This window comes from Miniopterus schreibersii (assembly GCF_964146895.1).
Source record: "Miniopterus schreibersii genome assembly, chromosome: X".
NCBI lineage: Eukaryota > Metazoa > Chordata > Mammalia > Chiroptera > Miniopteridae > Miniopterus > Miniopterus schreibersii.
In genome coordinates, this window is record NC_138104.1 from 103928392 (window position 1) to 103950032 (window position 21641).

At 57.2% G+C, this 21641-nt stretch overlaps 1 protein-coding gene across 1 annotated transcript; it reads left to right on the forward strand.

Annotated features, from left to right (window-relative positions):
• Window positions 1-2746: 2746 nt before the first annotated feature.
• Window positions 2747-17902, forward strand: GPR143 (G protein-coupled receptor 143; the record flags this gene model as incomplete). Its single annotated transcript, XM_081126844.1, has 9 exons — window positions 2747-3038; window positions 4859-4968; window positions 6365-6459; window positions 9844-9936; window positions 11041-11150; window positions 13048-13156; window positions 14106-14223; window positions 15353-15566; window positions 17808-17902. Exons 1-9 carry the CDS (start codon window positions 2771-2773, stop codon window positions 17900-17902), a joined length of 1212 nt encoding a protein of 403 aa, XP_080982970.1. The 5' UTR covers window positions 2747-2770.
• Between the last annotated feature and the right edge of the window lie 3739 nt (window positions 17903-21641).

Genomic DNA, 21641 nt, shown 5'->3' on the forward strand with positions numbered 1-21641 from the left:
CCAGCAGCCCCCCCTGGGAGCCTGCCGGGAGCGGAGCGTCTTGGGCCCCACCCCAGGCATCCTGAGCCACAGTCCGCTTTTCAACGACATCTGCAAGGCAGTGCTCAGTCAAGCTGGTGTATTCTGCTCTCAGGTCCGAAATTATTTAAATGCCCCGCTATTCTAGAAAAAGTACAATTTAATTTTAAACCACACTCAACCCCTAACTCTTTCCGCCCTCCTTCCGCTTTGATAACTAGTTCATCCACCCGGTGCTGGCCACGCCTGCGCCCTTGACGTGGCCTCCAGGGCATAGCAGGGGCTCTTACGGTGAACTCCACGCTTTATGTGGAGATAGCTGGGTGTCGGGGGACTTAACTCTTGAGAGAAACCCCCTGGGCCTCTCCCAGCGGTGAGCGTTATCCACCCAGGTGGGAGTGGTGACTGTGGAGCGAAGGGAAAGAAAGTCAGGCTCATGTGGGAGGCAATCAAGTGATGTTTCTCTCTCACATTGATGTTTCTCTCTCTCTCTCTCTTTGCATCCCTCCCTCCCACCCTTCTACTCCATCTAAAATCAATGAAAAAATATCCTCGGATGAGCATTAACAACAACAACAAAGAAATCTAGTCTTACAACTCTCCTTCCCCAGCTTGGCTCCAGGCCCCTCTGCAGCGCAGTCACCTGAGCTGATCCAGCATGAGACTCTCATCGGCAGCAGCTTCCTCCCCAAGGTGATTCTGGCCACGGATCCCTGGGAGCCGTGCCCTTGCACTCGGGCAGCAGGGTCCCCGGAGCACGCAGGCTGCCACACGGGAGGCAGCCGGGTGGGTCTGCGCAGCTTGGGCCCAGGGCAGAGGCTGAAAGGCAGGGACGCCTTTGCAGGGAGCGGCCACCCAAGCCCTCGGCAGTAGGGCAGACAGGCAGAGGCTCACTTTTCATTTTCATCTTTCAAAGCGCATTCCACACACTCCCCTCCAAAAACAACCTCTGCTTTCCAAGAGCAAGACAAGAGGAGATGGACGGTCCAAACTAGTCAACACGCTCCGTGCTTATGAAAGACTAGTTTGGAGAGCAGTTCCGTGGGGTTTTCTGTTGTGTGCACGCAAGTGAGTAACAGGGAAGAGCGGTGAAGGTTTGACAATGTGGGTCTGTTCTGGGCTCTATCAAAGCAGCTGCCGGGCTCACAGGCAAGCGGGGTCGGGCCCTTTTGAAGTGGTGGCCTTCATGGCCTTTTGTTACGGGCCCTGCTTCCCATCTGGCAGCTTGGGCCCGTCTGCCTTCCCCCAGCAGGTAGGACGCCTGGTCCCCTGGTCCTCAGGAAGAAAGCACAGGCGCAGAGCCCAAAGCTGCCTCAGGACGGCAGACCGCGAAGCTGGGGTGGGATGTGGGTGAGCCAGGGGCTGGGAGGGCACCCGAAGCGTTTGCTCTTAAGTGTTTAATGAGAGGAGACAGAGGAGGACACCGTTGGGGACGCCTCACCGTCAGCTGATGGGAAGAAAACCCAGGGAGGGGCCCATTGACGGGGGGAGAGGTCAAAGGGTGTCTGCTTCAGGGTGGCCAAGGGGCTTACTCTGTTTATCGATGATGATAAATCTAATAGACGTGGGGGTTTTTTGCTTTTGTTTTGTTATTTTATTCTTTAAAAGTATGTTTTTACTGATTTTAGAGAGAGGGGGGGAGATAGAGAGGGGGCTGCCTCCTGCACGCCCCCTACTGGGAATTGAACCAACAACCCCGGCCTGCGCCCTGACCAGGAAGCCAACCGGCAACCTCCCAGTGGCGCTCAACCACTGAGCCACACCAGCAGGGCTTTTTTTTTTTTTTTTTAAATAAAGCTTTGGTTAGTCACGCCATAACCTGGAGGCGGCTCTTTCATTTTTCAACCATGAAAAGCTTTTTTCTCTTTAAGCTTCGCTCTCATTAGTACTGATACAATATCTCATTAGTACTGATACAATATCTCATTAGTACTGATACAGTTTTGAAACTTTTATGCCTATAGAATCAAGCACGATTTCCAACGTATCATGAAACACGTAGAAACAGTATAGCAGTTAAGAACATCTGAAAACACTTGAATAGCATTTTTTTTTTTTTTCCTAAACAAGGTTACTCTTGAAAGTTCCTTGAGAATGTCAAAAACAGAACCCTACCTGGTTGAGCTGAGTAAAAAATGGAACAGACCTGGAAGGTAGGGTGCAAATGTGTGTGTGTGTGTGTGTGTGTGTGTGTCTCGCTAGGCCAAGTAGTCTCCCCTTCCTTTCAGATTCACTTGTTGATTTTAAATGAAAGTCGACCTTCTGTGGGATTGTTTCCTTGAGGGAGAGGGACCATAATGAAGCCCTATTTTAACACCAACCACACCAGCCGCAGTTTAGGAACGTGTGTGGCGCCTGTAATGCATTAATTTAGGGACCTCAGAGCCCCATCAGCGAGGCAGGCTTTTCTGGAAGATCAGCTGAGACGAGCTGGCAGTTTGGGGGCCCGATTCCGGAGAGTTAAGCCGCTGGGCAAGCTTGGGGAGAGGGGAGGAAGCTGACCTCCGCCCTCGGAGCGCCTCCGCCCGCCCCCCTCCCCGTCCAGGCGTCACCCTCGTGAGGCCTCGTGGCCTTCGCAAGGGCGCACAGCCCGCACGGAGCCCAGAGGCTTTTCCGCAGCTCGGGGGAGGCGGGGGCCGGGCGGGAGGCAGAGCCCAGAGCACATGATGCCCCCCGCCCAGCCGCCAGCACATGACCCAGGCGGGCCGGCGGGGTCCTCGGCAGACCTGGGCCGCGTCCTCCGGCACAGACCATGGCCTCCCCGCGCCTCGGGACCTTCTGCTGCCCCACGCGGGACACCGCCACGCAGCTCGTGCTGGGCTTCCAGCCGCGGGCGTTCCACGCGCTGTGCCTGGGCAGCGGCGCGCTCCGCCTGGCGCTCGGCCTCCTGCAGCTGCTGCCCTGGCGCCGGCCCGCGGGCCCCGGGGCGCCCGCCGCCTCCCCGCCCGCTCCGCCCCGCGCCCCGGCATCCACCCGAATCCTACGCGCCGTCGCCGCCTGCGACGTGCTCGGCTGCCTGGGTAAGGGCGCACGGCCCGGGGGCCCTGGTTCGCGCCCACTTAGGGGCGCGCGGCCCCTGGGTGGAAACCTACCTGGTGCCTGGGCGAGGGCGCGCGGCCCGCGGGTTGCGATTTGCCCGGAGCCTGGGTGAGGGCGGGGGCCCCGAGTGTTGAGATGGGGTTGGAGCTTTGGTGAGGGCGCGCGGCCCGCGGGTTGTGATTTGCCCGGAGCCTGGGTGAGGGCGGGGGGCCCGTGGGTTGAGATCTGGTTGGTGCCTGGGTGAGGGCTGGGGGTCTGGAGTGTTGAGATCGGGTTGGAGCCTGGTGAGGGCGCGCGGCCCGCGGGTTGTGATTTGCCGGGAGTCTGGGTGAGGGCGGGGGCCCCGAGTGTTGAGATGGGGTTGGAGCTTTGGTGAGGGCGCGCGGCCCGCGGATTGTGATTTGCCCGGAGCCTGGGTGAGGGCGGGGGGCCCGTGGGTTGAGATCTGGTTGGAGCCTGGTGAGGGCGCGTGGCCCGCGGGTTGTGATTTGCCGGGAGTCTGGGTGAGGGCGGGGGGCCCGTGGGTTGAGATCGGGTTGGAGCGTGGTGAGGGCGCGCGGCCCGCGGGTTGAGATCTGGTTGGAGCGTGGTGAGGGCGCGCGGCCCGCGGGTTGAGATCTGGTTGGAGCCTGGTGAGGGCGCGCGGCCGGCGGGTTGAGATCTGGTTGGTGCCTGGTGAGGGCGCGCGGCCCGCGGGTTGAGATCTGGTTGGTGCCTGGTGAGGGCGCGCGGCCCGCGGGTTGAGATCTGGTTGGTGCCTGGTGAGGGCGCGCGGCCAGCGAGTGGGCAGGGCGTCTGCGCGCTCGGAGAACCGGCTCCCTTGGGACCGGGCAGCAGGACCAGAGGGCTCTGTGAGACGAGGTGGTCCACAGACGTTATGTCGGAGGGACAGTCGTTCCTAAAAACCAGTTTATTGTGTTGGTTCTCACAAGTTCACTACCAGGGGGCAGCGACCCTCCACCAGCTGAGCCCCGGCGGCCAGGGCTGGTGTGCAGTTTAACAAAAGGTACTGTTAGCTGACCAGGGACCTCGGTCTATAATCTAAGTCTGTGTGTTTTTGACAATTAGATATCTGGGTCTCATAGGAAAACAAATAGTAAATGTCAGAAGGAAATGACCCACAGCTAATTGGTGAAAACCTTCAGTGTATTTGTTAAAACAATGAAACAAGTGTCTTTTTAAACTCCAAAAGTGTGTTTTTTCAACCATTCCTTTTTTTTTTTTTTTTGTAGAAATAAAAGTTAACGCAGACATTAAAATACAGCCGAGACGTACTGGTTGTTATTTACATAATCACTTCTTAACGCCAAGTAAACACAAAATACAGGGACACGGTTATCGCTGCTGATGGTTTTAGTAGACATGCCAGGGCCTGGATGTGTAGTTGTTTTCTGAGTAACTCTGTCTTCTGCTTCCCTCCCTTCCTCCCTCCCTCCCACCTTCCTCTCTCCCTTTCTATCTACTAATCAATCTGTCTGTCCGTCCATCCATCCACCCACCCACCCATCCATCCACCCTCCCACCCACCCACCCATCCACCCATCTATCCATCCACCCTCCCACCCACCCACCCACCCACCCATCCATCCACCCTCCCACCCACCCATCCATCCACCCTCCCACCCACCCACCCATCCACCCTCCCACCCACCCACCCATCCACCCACCCACCCACCTATCCACCCACCCATCCATCCGTCCATCCATCCACCCATTTTTACAGAGCGACAACTCAGCTTTAGACCGGAATTAGGACCAGGTACAAAGGATGGTCTCATTCTCGCATCTGCTTCTCGCTTAGGTATCGTGGTCCGGTCGGCGGTGTGGTTAGGCTTCCCTGATTTCGTTCAGAACGTCTCCCCCGAGAACAGGACGGACATTTGGCCTGCGGCCTTCTGCGTGGGGAGCGCCGTGAGTATGGCCCCCTTTGCTCGCCCCTCCCCCCTCGCTGTGCTCCCCGCAGGCTGGGGTCCTCACAGAGCGGTCTCACCCCACCAACCCACCCAGGAATGCAAGTCCTCAGCTTCAGCTCCCTCCCCAGACCTGATGACCAGGGACCCTGGGTGGGGGCCTGGGCGATTTAGTGCCATTTCCCACTCCCCTCCCCTTCGGCGAACAGGTCCGATCCTACAAGCCTGACCCCAGGTACAGCCACAATCAGAACCAGCCGCCAGAAAAACAAAGCTATTGACTTCTCGGATGTATTTTACTTAATGAACTACAGATCCGTATCTATGTTGCTCTGCCCACCGAGTGAGCGCTCCAGTGAACGCCCCCAGAGCCCACGGATGCTGTGCGGACCCCACTGTCTGTAGCACAATTGCCAGCCTCTCCCCCTGTCCCCAGTGGCTTCCCAGCGGCGTCCTGCTGAGCAGCTGCTTCGGGCCACAGCGGGAGGCATCCTGACCCCTGCTGTTTCTCACTAACACAGAGCCCTCCCTCCCTGCCTCTGGGAAGGCCCATCTGTCTTTCCTGCCCGCGCTCCTCCGCTCCCAGCTAAAGAGCCTCCTGTGCCCACACCCTGGGAGCCCTGGAGCCAGTTTGAGCCTCACAGCTGAGCCCCTGCCCTGCGTGGTGCCGATGCGTGGTGCCCCGCGTGGTACCGATGCGTGGTGCCCCGCGTGGTACCGATGCGTGGTGCCCTGCGTGGTACCGATGCGTGGTGCCCCGCGTGGTACCGATGCGTGGTGCCCTGCGTGGTGCCCTGCGTGGTGCCCTGCATGGTGCTCTGCGTGGTACCGATGCGTGGTGCCCCGCGTGGTACCGATGCGTGGTGCCCTGCGTGGTACCGATGCGTGGTACCGATGCGTGGTGCCCTGCGTGGTGCCCTGCATGGTGCTCTGCGTGGTACCGATGCGTGGTGCCCTGCGTGGTACCAATGCGTGGTGCCCTGCGTGGTACCGATGCGTGGTGCCGATGCGTGGTACCGATGCGTGGTACCGATGCGTGGTGCCCTGCGTGGTACCGATGCGTGGTACCGATGCGTGGTACCGATGCGTGGTGCCCTGCGTGGTACCGATGCGTGGTACCGATGCGTGGTGCCCTGCGTGGTGCCCTGCATGGTACCAATGCGTGGTGCCCTGCGTGGTGCCCTGCGTGGTACCCACGCGAGGAAGGGGAAGGCAGGGCTCGCTAGTGCAGTCAGCCGAGCAGGTGGAAGACAGAGGCAGCGCCTGTCCCGGGCCACACCCGCCCTTGGTTCCCAGGGCAGCCCGCGTGTCCCAGGCTGTCCTGCGCAGCTCCTCTCGCCCCTGGGCGGCCCGGCGCCCACGCCCCGTGCGCTGACGCCCGCTCGCCCTGACCGCAGGTGTGGATCCAGCTGCTGTACAGCACCTGCTTCTGGTGGCTGTTTTGCTACGCGATGGACGCCTACCTGGTGATCCGGAGGTCGTCGGGACGGAGGTAGGCAGAGGAAGGGGCGGGCTCCCGGCCCTGGTCCCTGGTCCTGGGAAAGGTGTGCAGAGCAGTTCCAGCAGCCAGCCCGCCCCACTGAGCCAGCCTGGGACACGGCCACGGCCACGGCCACGGCCGCAACCATGACCACGGATCTTAATCAGAGGCCATCGGCAGGGTCAGAGTAGTGAGGATTTTAAAACCCTGAAAGCGCATAATTCAGTACATTAAATATTTGGACAAATACCAAAAAGGAATTGGCTTGAACATAAAAAAATTTGATTGAATCTAAAGATTAGAGGGAAAAGGTCTTCGAGGTCTGTATTGTCACTTTATGTTCAATACGGACCCCGAGAATGCTGGGGCCACAGGGGCTGCCTGGTGACAGGTGACCCGGTGGTCAGTGCCTGGGTGCCCGTGGGTTTGGGTCCTTGCCCAGCGACTGTTGGCACATTGCTCAACCTCTCCGGCCTTCAGTGTTCTCCACTGTGAAACCATCCCCGCCTCAGAAGGCTCTGGAGGAATAAGGGTGACAGTGTGGGTAAGTGGCCAAGCACGATGCCTGGCATGTGGCAGGTCTCCATGGCTGGGAGGGTGCCCACGAGCGATGAGACAGAAACGTAGACAATGTCAGTGACAGAGAAGCAGGGGGATGGGGCGCGGGGTGTGTCCCGGTCTCCTGGCTGCTGGCTGCAGGTCTGTCCATCACCAAGTTCAAGGTCCACTCCCATCAGGCCCCCTTGAATGGAGCCCTGCTTGCTTTTTAAAAAAATAGCTTCATAAAGTCTGCCTGTTTAAATGCATAAGATCCATTGTCTAAAATTTTAGTGTTTTCACAGAGCGTGCACCAGCACCATCATCTAGTTTTATGACATTTTAACCACCCCCCCAAATCTCCATCCTAGTTAATAGTCATTCCCCATTCTCCCCTTTTCCCCAGAGCCCTGCCAACTACTAATCTTCTTTCTGTCTCTAGATTTGTGTGTTCTGGACGTTTCCTATCAATGGAATCGTATAATATATGGCCTTTGGTGTCTGGCTTCTTAAACTCAGCATGACATTTCCAGGGTTTATCCACGTTGTTGCATCTGTTGGTATTTTCACTCCTGTTCAGTGCTGCGTAATATTCCACTGTCGGGACCACGGCACTTTATCCATTTATCCGCTGCTGGGCATTTAAGATGTTTCACTTCTTTGGCTGTTAGGAATAATGCTGCCTTGGAGATCTGTATGCAAGTGAGGACATGTGTTTTTATCATATGCTCAGGGTGGAAGCTAGGAGTGCAATTCCGGGGTCACCAAGTAACTGGTATAACCTTGTCAGGCGCTGCTGAGCTGCTTTCCAAACAGGCCGCACTGTTTTCCTTTCCCGCCAGCAGCGAGCGATGGCTCCGGTTTCTCCACATCTGTGCCCACAGCACGTGCTCTTTTCTGTGTGTTCGTCTGGTTTAAGATGTTTAGCCATCCTAGTGTACGTGAAGTATCTCAGTGCGGTTTTGCTTTCCCTGCTGGCTCACGATGGTGAGCGTCTTCTCCTGCCCTTCCTGGCCACAGGTGCACCTTCTTTGGAAAAATGTCTGTTCAATCCCTTTGCCCATTTTTTATGGGGCTCTTGGTCTTTTTATTATTGCTCTGTAGGAGCTCTTTATATATTGTAGCTCCAAGGACCTCATTATACGCATGGTTTACAAATATTTTCTCCCGTTCAGGAGGTTGTCTTTCCACTTACTTGATGACATCTTTTGAGGCACAAACGTTTTTAATTTTGATGAATTCCATTTTTGGGGGGTGGTTCCTTGTGGTTGTGCTGTCATTTAAAAAACCATTGCCTAACCCACGGTCACAAAAGATTTATACCTGTTTTCTTCTAAGAGTTTTATGGTTTGAGCACTTTGAATGAGGCCTGTGATCCATTCTGAATGGACTTTTGTCTGCAGGTGAGGAAAGGCCCACTTTTATTCTTTCTTATGTAGATATCCAGCTGTCTGAGCACAATTTGTCGAATGAATTCACTTTTAAAACCGAGTAATTGAGGATACCATGAAGCTGCAGAACACACTGGGCAATCTCGGTAGATGCCTGCTCCAAAATTGATATGCTTTATGTCTATGACGTCATTAACTTTGGTCTCACCGGCCTGGAGCTTAATGCTTGTTTCACGTTTGTGCTTGTTACTTCCACCTTTTTACTTGATTTCCACGCTCGCAGGCATCTGCACAGAACCTACCTGTCTCTGACTGTGAAACTCTCTAGCGAAGATTGTTAAGGGCAAAGGTAGCCAACCAGGCGTGTCAGTGAGGATTAGTTTTGGTTCCACAAAATACATGAAGTAATGACTCAAACGAGATAGGAATTTCCCTCTGATGCTAAAAGGGGCCTGAGGTGGGCAATCCAGGCCTCGCCATGGACATTGGTAGCCCAAGCTCCTCCTATCTTCCTGCTCCACCATCCTATTGTGTGACTTCCACCCTCAAGGTGTCACGGCCCGAGATAGCTGCTGACGCGCCAGCCGTCGCATCTGCATTCCAGGCGGCAGGAAGGGGAAAGGGAGCAATGCACCACCTGCCTCCCTCTCAGCAGCCTCCCTGGGAGCCTCACACAATCCCACTTTCACATTATTACTTTCACGGCCGCGCTGAGCTGCAAGGGGAGGCAAGAAATGTAGTCGGTCAGCCAAGCGCGCTGCAGCTCTGTGTGCCAGCCAGGTTATGTTACTAAGAGAAAAAGGGAGATCAGAGCTATGACTCAAGCGGAGATGTACAAACCGCCAGTATGGAGATAAGAGGAGCCTTTGAACACTGAAGGGAAGCTTGAGAAAGTGGTGCCGTATGCTTCATGGAGGGTGCACTGCTTCACCCGCACCCTGGGGGGCTGGGGCGGGACAGGGCGGCCCGAGAGCTGTCTGGGTCTGGGGATGGGCAGAGCCCAGACTGGACACCCAGGAGAGTGCTAAGAACTCACCCGGGGCCTGGGTGTGGGGATGTGCCGGGCATGGCTTCCAAGGGGGCCCACCCATGATGCGGGAGGCAGATGCCCGAGGATGCAAACCAGGGGGTCGTCTCCTAAGGGCAGGAGCAAGGGCGAGGTGAAGTTAACCTGGGGGTGGCAAGGAAGAGACGGCAGCTGGCGAGGAGGGGCCCTGGGGAATCCCCGGGCAGTGGGCCAGGCTGCAAGCAGTGCCGGACGAAACCCCACATGCCCTTCTCGATCCTTCCAGGCCTTGGCTGCTTTCTTTGTTTTAAAACGGTTAGCTTTATGTTACGTGAATTCCACCTCAGTAAAAAAAAACAACCCAAAAAGCTCAGAGGCAAAATAGGGCCCGAGTGCTGGGCGCGGGGGGCGGGGGGCGCCCGCGGCCGGCCCCCAGCCCCCCGCTGTGCCGTCTGCCCCCAGCATCATCGCGCTCTACCACGGCATGGCCTGGGGCCTGGGCCTGCTGCTCGGCGCCGAGGGACTGCTCATGCTGTACCACCCGGCCCTGTCCAGGTAAGCGCGCCGGGGACCCCCTCCCTGCGGGGGACGCGGGGCGCTCCCGGCTGGGCGCCTCCCCGGCCACGTTCTCACCCTCACAGCACTGCGTTTTCCTACCCAGTTTTTGGCATCTCCTGCAGTTGTCCCCCGTCGGGCTCGACCAAACACAAGAGCCTTTGTTTCCTTTTTTTGTTATTCCACCTGCTGGGGCTTTTTTTTTTTTTTTAAACAATACTTTATTGATTTTTAGAGAGAAAGGGAGGGAGAGAAACATCCATGAGACAGAAGCATGGATCGGCTGCCTCCTGCACGCGCCCTGCTGGGGGTCGAGCCCACAAGCTGGGCACGTGCCCTGAATGGGAATGGAACCTGCCACCTCCTGGCTCCTAGGTCGACACTTGTCCACTGAGCCACGCCGGCCACGGCCCCAATCTGCTTTTCCATCTCCTCCTTGGGCCTGAGCAGTCCTCCCCCCTCTGCCCTCCAGTTGTTTCCCGGACCTTGTGCCTTTCTCACCTGCTGAGCTCCTACCTGGGCAACACACCTGTGTGTGGCACTGCGGCACGGCCTATGGGGTCCTGACCCGCCAACAGGCGTCCTGGCCCCTCTCCCAGAAAAGAGGCACTGAAATGACTTCTCGTTAACCAGGGGGACCGCTGCCCACTGAGGCGTGAAGCCTGGTATCGCGGTTGCTCAAGGACGGGACCTGGGCCTCTCCACGGTGTCGGCCGGGTGAGCCCGGCACCGTGCACAGGACACGCTCAAACCCTGACCAGCTCATGCAGTGTCCTTGTCTCAGTGCAGTTCTGTTTTTTCCCCTTGAGCAGAGCCCGTGGCAGGACCCGCCATCCCAGTGTCTTTCCCTTTCTTTCCCGCTTCCCAGGGGGACTGTGGAGGCTCCCCCGGGGGCAGCCTTAGACGGCTTCCCACTTACGAGACAAATAGAAGATCCACGTCCCTGTGCTTCTGCGACTCGTTGCAGGTTCACAGGCCTGAGATCTGAGCCAGGCCCGTGCTTTCTGCGGAGCCGGGAGATCCTTGCCGGTCCCTGTTGCTCATGAGCCCGGCTCGGCGCAGGCCCGTAGGCATCTCCCGGAAAACTCGGTTTCCCCCCCGCAGGTGTGAGAGGGGCCTGGAGCACGCCATCCCCCACTACGTCACCACGTACCTGCCGCTGCTGCTCGTCCTGGTGGCCAACCCCATCCTCTTCCGAAAGACAGTGACGGCAGGTAGGTAAGAGGAGACCACGGGGTGACCACGGGGATGGCCGCCCCGTGGGTCCAGGTGATGACACGTGTTGTCCTTCTGGGATTACCTGGGACCGTCGGCCCCGTTCATCCTCCTCCGGAGACGAAAGCAAAACACAGCTGCAGAAACGGAGCAGCTTCCAGACAGGAGAGGGAGCGAGCGGGCTCAGCCGCGGGCCACGCGAGGCCTTTGCCGCAAGGCCGGCGCCTGTGGGCTTTCCCCTGCGCCCGGGCTCATCCCGGGCCCACCCGGTGCGACTGGAGGCCCCGGCAGTGGCCTCGGGAAACGGGCCTGAGGCAGGAGCAGGAGGAGAGGAAAGGGCCCAGGAGGGCATGGAGGGTGCTCTGGGGGCTCGGGGCCTGCTTACCCCTGCAAGGAACCTGGCCCTGGCCCGCGTCTTTGCCCAGCGGAGCAGGAAACAGGAGTAGAGAGCGCAAGAAATGAGTCCGACGCAGCAGTGAGGACCGGGGCAGAGGGAGGTTGTGGGTCAGCAGGACGCGTGGGAACGCATCTGGGCTGAGGCCAGGGGACATGCATTCCAGCCCCACCCCGTCCCCCAGGCAGCAAAGCTGGGGTGCGTCTCCCGCCTCCAGCGGCGGGAATCTCGCAAAGTGCGGACGGACTGGGAACACGGACGGACTCCGAGTAACGCAGCCTCCCACTGAGAATAGCAAAGGATCACGGCTCTTGGGGTCACTCTTTCCATCTCTACGTTTTATAGTAGTGTATTAAATACAGCAATTTGTTTATATGTTTATTGATTTCAGAGAGAGGAAAGGAGAGGGAGAGAGAGAGAGAGAGAGAAACATCAATAATGAGAGAGTCATTGATCGAGCCCACAACCCGGGCATGTGCCCTGACCGGGAATTGAACCCTGATCGCCTGGATCCCGGGTCGACGCTCAACCGCTGAGCCATGCCTGGCCAGGCAATATAGCAATTTTTAATAAAATGGCATAAAAATAGTCAGATTCAGTGATATCAGACAAATGAAACTGACAAACAAAAGACAGCAAAGAGACTCACTATGATGCTAACAGTTGCTGCCACGTGGACCGTGGCTCATTCATTCTTGAAACTCTTTTAAGTCTTCCAACTTGCCCATAAGGAGAAACTCTAAATCTTTCCACGTTTTATTTATTGTTAATATTTTTATTGATTTTTGCAGAGAGAGGAAGGGAGAGAGGGGGAGAGACAGAGAGAGAGAAACATCTGCCTCCCGCACGCCCCCTACTGGGGATCGACTCACAACGCAGGTCCGTGCCCCGACCGGGAATCGCACCTGGGACCTTCCAGTTCACGGGACGAGGGCCACCCAGCTCAGCCACACCGGCCAGGGCTACATCTTTCGACGTTTTAAAACAATAGAAAATATAAATTTTTACAATAGAAAATATAAATCTTTAAGAACACGGTCCCTGAACTAGTAAAATCCAAGTAAAATCTGGAGTTTCATTCGCGGTACGGTCCCGATGTTCGTTTCTTTCGGGGACCTCGGTCCCCACGGTTGCGCAAGATGTTAGCTTTGGGGGCAGGCGGGTAAATATGCACAGAAACTCCCTGTGCTATATCTGCAAATGTCACGTCCGTCTAAAAGTGTTCCAGCCCGGCCGGGCGCGGCTCAGCGGTTGAGCGTCGACCTGGGATCCAGGCGATCGGGGTTCGAGTCCCGGTCAGGGTGCAGGCCCGGGTTGCAGGCTCGATCAATGGCTTTCTCATCATGGATGTTTCTATCTCTCCCTCTCCTTTCCTCTCTCTGAAATCAATAAAGATATATTTTTTTAAAAAATTAAAAAAAATAAAATTGTTTCGCCCCCCCGCCCTGTCCCTCGGCGGGCATGTCGCCAACACCGCGTGCCCGCCCCTCTCGTCTTCGCAGTGGCCTCGTTACTGAAAGGGAGGCAAGGCGTCTACACGGAGAAGGAGAGACGGATGGGAGCACTGATCAAGACCCGCTTTTTCAAAATCATGCTGGTGTTCGTGGTCTGGTAACGAGCCTTCCTCCCGCTCACTTTCCCTGTCCCGGGAAGGGAGGTGCAACCAACTTGCTCCCTTGCTTGTCCACACGGGGCCTGCGAGTTGCGAAGGGCAAAGCCTTTGGCGAGGAAACCTTTGAGTCCGCGCTAGGAACCCTGGAGGGAACGCACGCGGGACCGCGGGGCAGGTCCGCAGCCCCCGAACCTCTGGGAAGAGCCAGACCTACCGAATGACACGCGAAACCCTTAGCACAGCCGCCCCGGGGGCGGCTCCCACGGTCCCAGCCACGTGTGCCCCTTGCCAGGGTTACCACGGAAACAGCCCCGGGCCCGCCTTTTCACTCCACCCGCTGGCATCAGTCTTGGCACCAGGATCCCAGGCGGCCCAAGGGCAAGGCCACGTCCTTGGTGTGGTGACTCAGAGCTCGGGCCTTTGGGTAGCAGCAGCTCCCCCGCAGGTTCGCCCCCCCGTGGGTGCCTTCGGAATAGACCTGCCCCCCGCGCGGAACAGACGGCTCAGAGAGCCCTCAGCGGCCGCCACGGGGTGCTTCTCAGGACGGGCTGGCCTGGCGGGTCGGTCAGGGGCCTGACACCAGGAGGCTCGGGCACTGTCCCGGGAGGGGCGCCCTCTCTCGCTCACGCCCGGCGCCTGCCCTGTCCGTCCCACTGGCCCCCAACCGCAGCAGCGAACATCCAGTGTCAGGATGAGGTTCGCTCTGGCCTCCCTCCCAACGCCAGGCTGCTCTTCAAGGGGCGGCCGAGTCCCGGGTTAGGGGGTGGAGGGTCTGTCTGTCTGTCTGCCTGAGACTGAGAAGCAGCCACAGCTCTCCCGTCAAGTCCCGACGTGCTGGGCCGTCCCTGCGGGACCCTTAGCGGTTGGACGGCCCTTCCCCGGGCCCCCAGCATCTAACAGCACCCCCTGCGGCCCGGCCCCCCCGCCCGCGGGCCGTTCTCCCCCCAGCTGGCTGCCCAACGTCGTCAACGAGGGCCTCCTGTTCTACCTGGAGGTGCAGCCGGACGTCAGCACAGGCGCTCTGAAACGCGCCCGCAACGCGGCCAAGACCACGTGGTTTATCATGGCAAGTCAACTCCCGGTCTTAAAGTTTCTTCTCGGGAAAAAAAATCAGATCGGGCCTGGCCGGCGGACTTCGGTCCCAGGCACCCAGAGGTGGCTGCTGCCCTTCGGGTCGGGGCGCAGGCCCGGGCTGCGGGCTCCATCCCCAGCAGGGGCCTGCAGGAGGCGGCCGGGCCGTGTCACTCTCATCGACGTTGCTCTCTCCCTCTCCCTCCCTCTAGGGGTCGATATTAAAAAATATTTCTCCTTGAAAAAGAAACCAGAAGGAACAAAACCCCACTCATAAATATGAGTCGAGCACGTCTCCCGACACCACAGGCACGCCCAGGTGTCACTCGTTGGGGACGTTATTAAATGGGTCCAGCTCCGGTAAATCGATTTGCTGCAGGACATCAAGTCTCTCGGGCAGACTCGGATCCCAGGGAACTTACCTTGGAGAACTGTCTCAGGCTGTGGAAAAGCCATAGGGCTGATGGTCTCCCTTATGAAATTGTCCGTAATTATAAAGCATTAGGGACCCGAATTTTACAAAAAGGAATCGTTAAGTAAATGACGGTCCTTCATCTCGGTGGAACATTATACAGACGTTAACAATAACAATTAGGAAGTCTTCAGTATTAAGTGAAAAATGCAGGAAATAAAAATTATACTCGCCCGGCCTGTGTGGCTCAGTGGCTGAGCGTCGACCCATGAACCTGGAGGCGACGGTTCGATTCCCAGTCAGGGCACGTGCCCCGGTTGCAGGCTCGGTCCCCAAAAGGAGGCAAACCAACTGATATTTCCATCTATCTCTCCCTCTCCCTTCCTCTCTCTAAAATCAATTAAAAAAAAGACATTTAAAAAAAGATTATAAATTTTAAAAATTATACTGAATACAGGTACATAACATGTGCATAAAAAAACTATTGGCTAGGAATACATGCAGTGATCCCCTCCCAGTGTTTCCACCACATTGCATTTATAATAAAAAACACGTTCACGAGCTGTTAGTGCGGAGGCACAGGGACCTGTGTTACGTCCCACGGACCTGCCGCTCACGCGAGGCAGCCAGTGGGCATGCTGCGGGCACGTCACCGCGAGCACCCGGGCTCGGAGCCTGCTTCCCGCGCTCACCCGAGGTCTCCCCCCCGCAGGGCGTCCTGAACCCCGCCCAGGGGTTCCTCCTGTCCCTGGCCTTCTACGGCTGGACCGGGTGCCGCCTGGACTTCCAGCCGCGCAGGAAGGAGATCCAGTGGGAGCCCGTGACCAGCTCAGCCGCCTGCGCGCCCCGTGGCAGCCCGGCCTCCAGGAAGGCGGCGCGGGCCGGCGGGCACACCTCGGACGAGGCCCTGAGCATGCTGTCTGGGGGTAAGGCTGCCGAGGCAGGCGAGCCGCGGGGCCCTGGGCTCCCCCGGGAGCCCTTTAGCAAACCAGGTGACTGGGGTGGAGGTGCTCTCCCTGACATCCGTCACGCAGGTCACGGTGCGCACGGGGCGGCCGTGTCCCTCGCTGACACCCACCTTGCATCTCACCATCCGCCTCTCCTTGCAGATTTTAATGGTGCCTTCTGCTTGGTCACTGAGCCTTGTATTAATTCTAAATGGGCCCCCGGGCTGGATGGCATTTTGAATAGATCCGTTGTCACGGGGACCCCTCGGGAACACTTGCTGGGACGCGGTGGACAGCAGGACACGCCCCGTGTGGGTCACAGCTGGTTTGGTTTATCCCCTCACCTGGGGGCATCGAAGAGAAGCCGGTGAGCCGGCGTGGGCTCCTGAAATTCGTTTTCACCAAACGCCCGGCCCTGTGATCCTCAAATTGTGCCCTGCGGAGCCCTAATGTGCCCTCGGGCATCTAGGAAATGACTCAAATCCCATCCAAACGTCAGATGAAAACCTGTGGGAAGTGTGTTGGGATCCAAATACTATCCCCGGATCCACCAACCCTTGACCTGTCCGACCAGGGTAGCTCAGGCCTGGAGCTCGGAGTGGCGCTGGCCCCCCCGCGTCGTCTCGGTGACCATCCCGATGGCAACGCGAGCTCCCCAGGACCCTTCCATTTCAGCTCCTTGGCCGTTCACAACCAAATTCCCCTCACACGCTGCAAGGAAATCAAAACGCAAGCAGCTGGATGTCTGGGTTGCTGGAGACATCTCCGACACCTCCAGCTTTGGGGTACAGTGTTTCATGCTGGCGGAAGCAGCCCTACTAGTTATGATCACATTTGTTGTTTCCTACAACCCATGTTGTAACTTACGAAACAAACTCTGGCCAGTGGGCTCCTCTCTTCTGTTTGTTAGGGGTCCCTGTAAGGTTTCGTCTCGGCAAAAACGTCTTCTGATGACACACGTTTTGAGAGTCACCGCCCTGACGTCCGTGAAGTTTTAACGGACTGCCGATTTGGGAGGGACAGGCAGAGTGAGCCCCGAGAGAGGGCGTCTCTGGCAGCTGTAGTTCTAGGGGAGCCCAGGGAAAAGAGGTTTTGGGAGGCTGAGAGTTAGGGTGATGAACGGCGTGTCCAAGGGGTTGAGGCAGCTTTTCCTTCATCAGCTGGCACTGGGTAGATGGACCCGAGTTCTCTGTTCAGCCCCATACCCATCCCGTCTCTGCCTTCGAGCGGTTCTTGCGCTCAGAGCTCGGCGATTCTCTGGGGCAGGGTGTCCTGTGCACTGGGGGGTGTGAGCAGCACCCCTGGCCGCCACCCACCAGATGCCAAGAGCACCACTCCCAACTGTGACGACCAAAACTGTCTCCAGACAGCGACAGATGTCCCCAGGGGAGCACAGTGACCCGAGGTCAGGACCAGTGTCTCAATAATTAGGCTTTCCAAAGCTCTGATCCCCCAAATTTCCTTTTCCCATGTTGTCTGAGCTAAATGCATTGAAGGGCGGTTTGTGCTCAGGTGACCAGCTTGGTTTACTCTCAGGGCCCAAAAATACGGTGACAAATTTGATTGCCTCCCGGAGAAGGGTCTGGTGTGGTTGCAATCGGCATCTGGAGGGGAAACAGTAGTTGTGGCTGAAGCTGGAAGACAGAGATCGTGTGTTTACCGACCGTCTACCTCCTGAAATCCTCCCTCGAGGATGAGGCACCCACCGAGGCAATTGCTGTTAGCGTGGTGCCCCCTGGGGAGGAGCAGAACATTTTATCTTGAAATATTAGGTCCCCGTTCTTTGTGGCTTCCATCTGTGCATCCCCTACAAGCAGCCTAGAACCCGGCACCCAGCGGGGTATTTGCAGAATGAAGGAGCAATTCTGACACCTGCTCCAAAGGACGCGCGCAGGTTCTGAAGGCAGGCGGGTTCTTGGAGTGATCACACAGCCCCCCAGGTCACTCTTAGGAGGAGGAACGTTTGCTTTTATTCTACTGATAACCCACTACCCACCCCCCAAAACCATGTAGCAGCATCATCTATGGAAAGACCACTCAGAGGTGTCCCAGCTTGACAGAGGGTGTCCTCCCTCTCTTTGGGCGCCTCCTGGAGTCGAACGCAGGCCAGGCAGCGACACAGTGCACTGCGATCTCCTTCCTCAATGCAATATTGCTGAAGCTGTGAAACACCTTCCAGGACATCGACACCATCATGATCTTTTCTCTTCCCCTCTGCAGGTTCCGACGCCAGCACAATCGAAATCCACATTGCAAGTGGGTCCCGCCACAGGAACGACGTCGAATCTGTTCCAAAAGTCCAGGGAGACCTGTGAGAGGGACGTGGCAGGGTCCCGACCCGATACCCTCCCACTCTGCATCACTCATTATTCAGAATTGTGTTCTTGCCTTCCCATCCCCGCTCTGTCAGGGTGTATAGCGTCCCCCAATCTCACTCTCTTTGTGAAAAGAGAGATGACCCATGAGCGTGCACTTGGGAATGGAAGACTTCTTTCTAGAACAGTGATTTTCAACCAGGGCGCCACAAGAATTTTTAACACATGCAACACCTGACTATTTAGTCAGGGGCACTGACCTCTTTTCCCTTAGACTGTCAAATAAAAAAATGACAGCCAGCACAATAGCCACTCAGTGTGCATGAATTGAAATTATACCTGTTTTTATTTGTCAGATCTGCAAAAAATATATATTTTGGTGTGCTGTAGAATTTTAGTAATTAGTTTAGTGCCACGAGATGAAAAAGGTTGAAAATGGCTGCTGTAGACCAAATGCTCAGCAGCTTCTGTAGACGCTGTAATGTAATGCCAGGTCCAAATCCCTGGGAAAGTTAATAAAGTTGTTGTAACCAAGCTCCCAGTCTCGCTTAGATTCTGTCTGAAAAGCACTCCCAGCAAATGCTCTTGGGTAAAGTTACTGATGATGCCAAAAGGGCAGCAACGTGGAGAAGCAGCTGATGAGCAGGGCACATGGACCGGCTGTGCTGCATGTTCTTGGTGCATTACAAGAGGGCACAGAAGAGACAATTCTCATCAGGAATTCAGCCTTTGGTCCCCACAGCCCTGCACATTCCTTGTGCACAAGAGGGCATGGAACAGACAGCTCCCATCAGGAATGCAGCCTTTGGTTTCCAGGGCCCGGCATGTCCTTCATGCACCACAAGAGGGCGCAGAAGAGGCAGCTCCCACCAGGAATTCAGCCTTTGGTCTCTCCGTGGTGCTGCAACTCCTCAGTGCGCCACGAGATGGCGCAGAAGAGCCAGCTCCCACCAAGAATTCAGCCTTTGGTCTCTCCGTGGTGCTGCAACTCCTCAGTGCGCCACGAGATGGCGCAGAAGAGCCAGCTCCCACCAGGAATTCAGCCTTTGGTCTCTACCTGGTGCTGCAACTCCTTAGTGCGCCACAAGAGGGCGCAGAAGAACCAGCTCCCACCAGGAATTCAGCCTTTGGTCTCTCCGTGGTGCTGCAACTCTTCAGTGCGCCACGAGATGGCGCAGAAGAACCAGCTCCCACCAGGAATTCAGCCTTTGGTCTCTACCTGGTGCTGCAACTCCTCAGTGCGCCACGAGATGGCGCAGAAGAGCCATCTCCCACCAAGAATTCAGCCTTTGGTCTCTACCTGGTGCTGCAACTCCTCAGTGCGCCACGAGATGGCGCAGAAGAGCCATCTCCCACCAGGAATTCAGCCTTTGGTCTCTACCTGGTGCTGCAACTCCTCAGTGCGCCACGAGATGGCGCAGAAGAGCCATCTCCCACCAGGAATTCAGCCCTTGGTCTCTATCTGGTGCTGCAACTCCTCAGTGCGCCACGAGATGGCGCAGAAGAGCCATCTCCCACCAGGAATTCAGCCTTTGGTCTCTACCTGGTGCTGCAACTCCTTAGTGCGCCACAAGAGGGCGCAGAAGAGGCAGCTCCCATCCCCTGGGAAAAAATACCTATGTTGGCAGAAATACTGTGCCATGCATTGGCGTTGTTAGCCAGCCAGGTGTGTGCAGCAAAGCGAGAGCATTTTCTGAGGACAGTGCAGGCAGCTCTGCCACGTGAGACCTTTTACACGTGGTTAGGACCTGCTTTCACTTTGGAAAAGCTCTGCACGGAGCTTCTGGATTTGTACTTCTGGAGTTGCGTGGCCCTAGACGGGGTCAGGGCACTGCCACCACGCTGCCCAGGCCTGCACATTCCTAAGCTGGGAGCTGATCCAAAGGGACAGGGATGTGCGAGGGAGTCAGCTTTGCTGAGTGGCATCTGCGTTCGCTCTTTTAAAATTTTGGGGTTTTTTTAGAGGAAGGGAAAGGAAGAGAAACATCAATGAGAGACATCATTGATCAGCTGCCTCCCGCATGCCCCCTACTGGGGATCGAGCCTGCAACCTGGGCATGTGTCCTGACTGGGAATTAAAACAGTGACCTCTTGGTTCCTGGGTCGATGCTCAACCACTGAGCTGCACCGGTCAGGTGGCACCTGCATTCTTAATCTGTGTTGACCTTGTCTGCCCCCAGCCGCGAAAGCCCCTTCCATTTGAGGATCCCCCACCTGAAGGGGCACAGCCCCACCCTCACTCCAGAAGCAAAGTCACCAGCTGCTCGCCTTCCCAGCCTCCTCTGTAGCTAGAGGAAGGCACATGACTCTGCAGAGCCCGTCAGATGTGTCTAGAATCCAGTGCCCAAGAGCGAGAGGGTGGGACTACCCATGGCTACTCCAGGCACCGAGCTACTCCCGGGCACTGGGACACACACGAGCATCGCGGACATAGTGTCATCACGCCGGGGAAGCTTTGTTGTTCAGACGGCAGGTAGCGGAAACCACTGGGACGCCGAGGACAATGAAAGCCATGGTGACGGGACCAGGGGCAACTCCGGAGGGAAGCTCTTGAAGAGCGACTGAAACCCGGGCCCCACACAGGAGTTTCAGTCGACAGAGACACGTGCAGCTGGGGTGGAGTTTGCGTGGCAAGATGCACCTATGGGTAGCTCCCACTTCGTTTTAACTTGCTGGTCAGTGCGTCGCACCACAGAAGACTCTTGTATTGTTATTGTTGGTTAAATCTCCCCCAAGGATAACTTTTCCATTGATTTTCGGGGAGTGAAAGGGAGGGGTGAGGGGGAGAGAAAAACATTGATGTGAGAGACGCCGACTGGTTGCCTCCCGCACGCACCCCAACCGGGCCTGGGACTGAACCTGCAGCCTTGACGGGGAATCGAACCCGTGACCCTTCAGTGAACAGGTCAGTGCTCTAACCACCGAGCCACGCCGGCCGGGGCCGTAAGTGCCTTTTGTGTGAGGACAACCATTGCCACTCAGCGCCCCCATTTTCCAGAGCAGGGTCTTCGGGTTTCCGAGGACGTAGCTCTGGAAAGAACCCCGCCCCTCCCTCTGCCCTCTGCCCTCCAAGCCCCCCGGCTGCCATGCCCCCCTCCAGGTGGAGCCCACCCTCCTGCCTCCCTTCCCTGGCAAGTGGATGAGACCCTCAGAGAAAAAAGAGCCGGGCTGGGGGAAAAGACCATGTGGCCACATCCTGAGTGTTCTGTAGAGGCGCCTGCTCCCCCCGCCCCCCACGCAGCTCACAAAGCGACGCCCGGTCCCCGCGCACAGTACCCAACAGCCAGCCCCAGGCGTGACCTTCCCATGAGCACGAAGGACATCCCCTATCGCCCGCAGGGACAGCACCGAGACACGGGCCACGAGTCCCCTGAGTCTGTGCTCTGCAAACCACTGAGTCCCGCCCGGAGCCCACGCTCCCAGCAAACCACCCGCGGGCACGGGGAAACTCACCCGCTTGGCCTTTTTCAAGCAGCCGGCCGGAAATACCAGCATAAAAAGAAACAGACTGCAAAACACGCCCCTCCGCCCGCCACCTTTTATATCCTCCACGCTCCAGTCCCGCGGCCCCGCCGGCTCCGCTGTCCTCTCAACAGCAGCCCCGGGACGCGCGGGGCCCCTTCCCGCCGGCAGGACCCGCCTGGCTCCGCGCCTGGGTCTCGGGCCCGAGCGGGACCAAGAAAGCACACCCGTCACGTCCTCTCGTATCAAAATAGAGCAATTTATTCAAGACACTGAA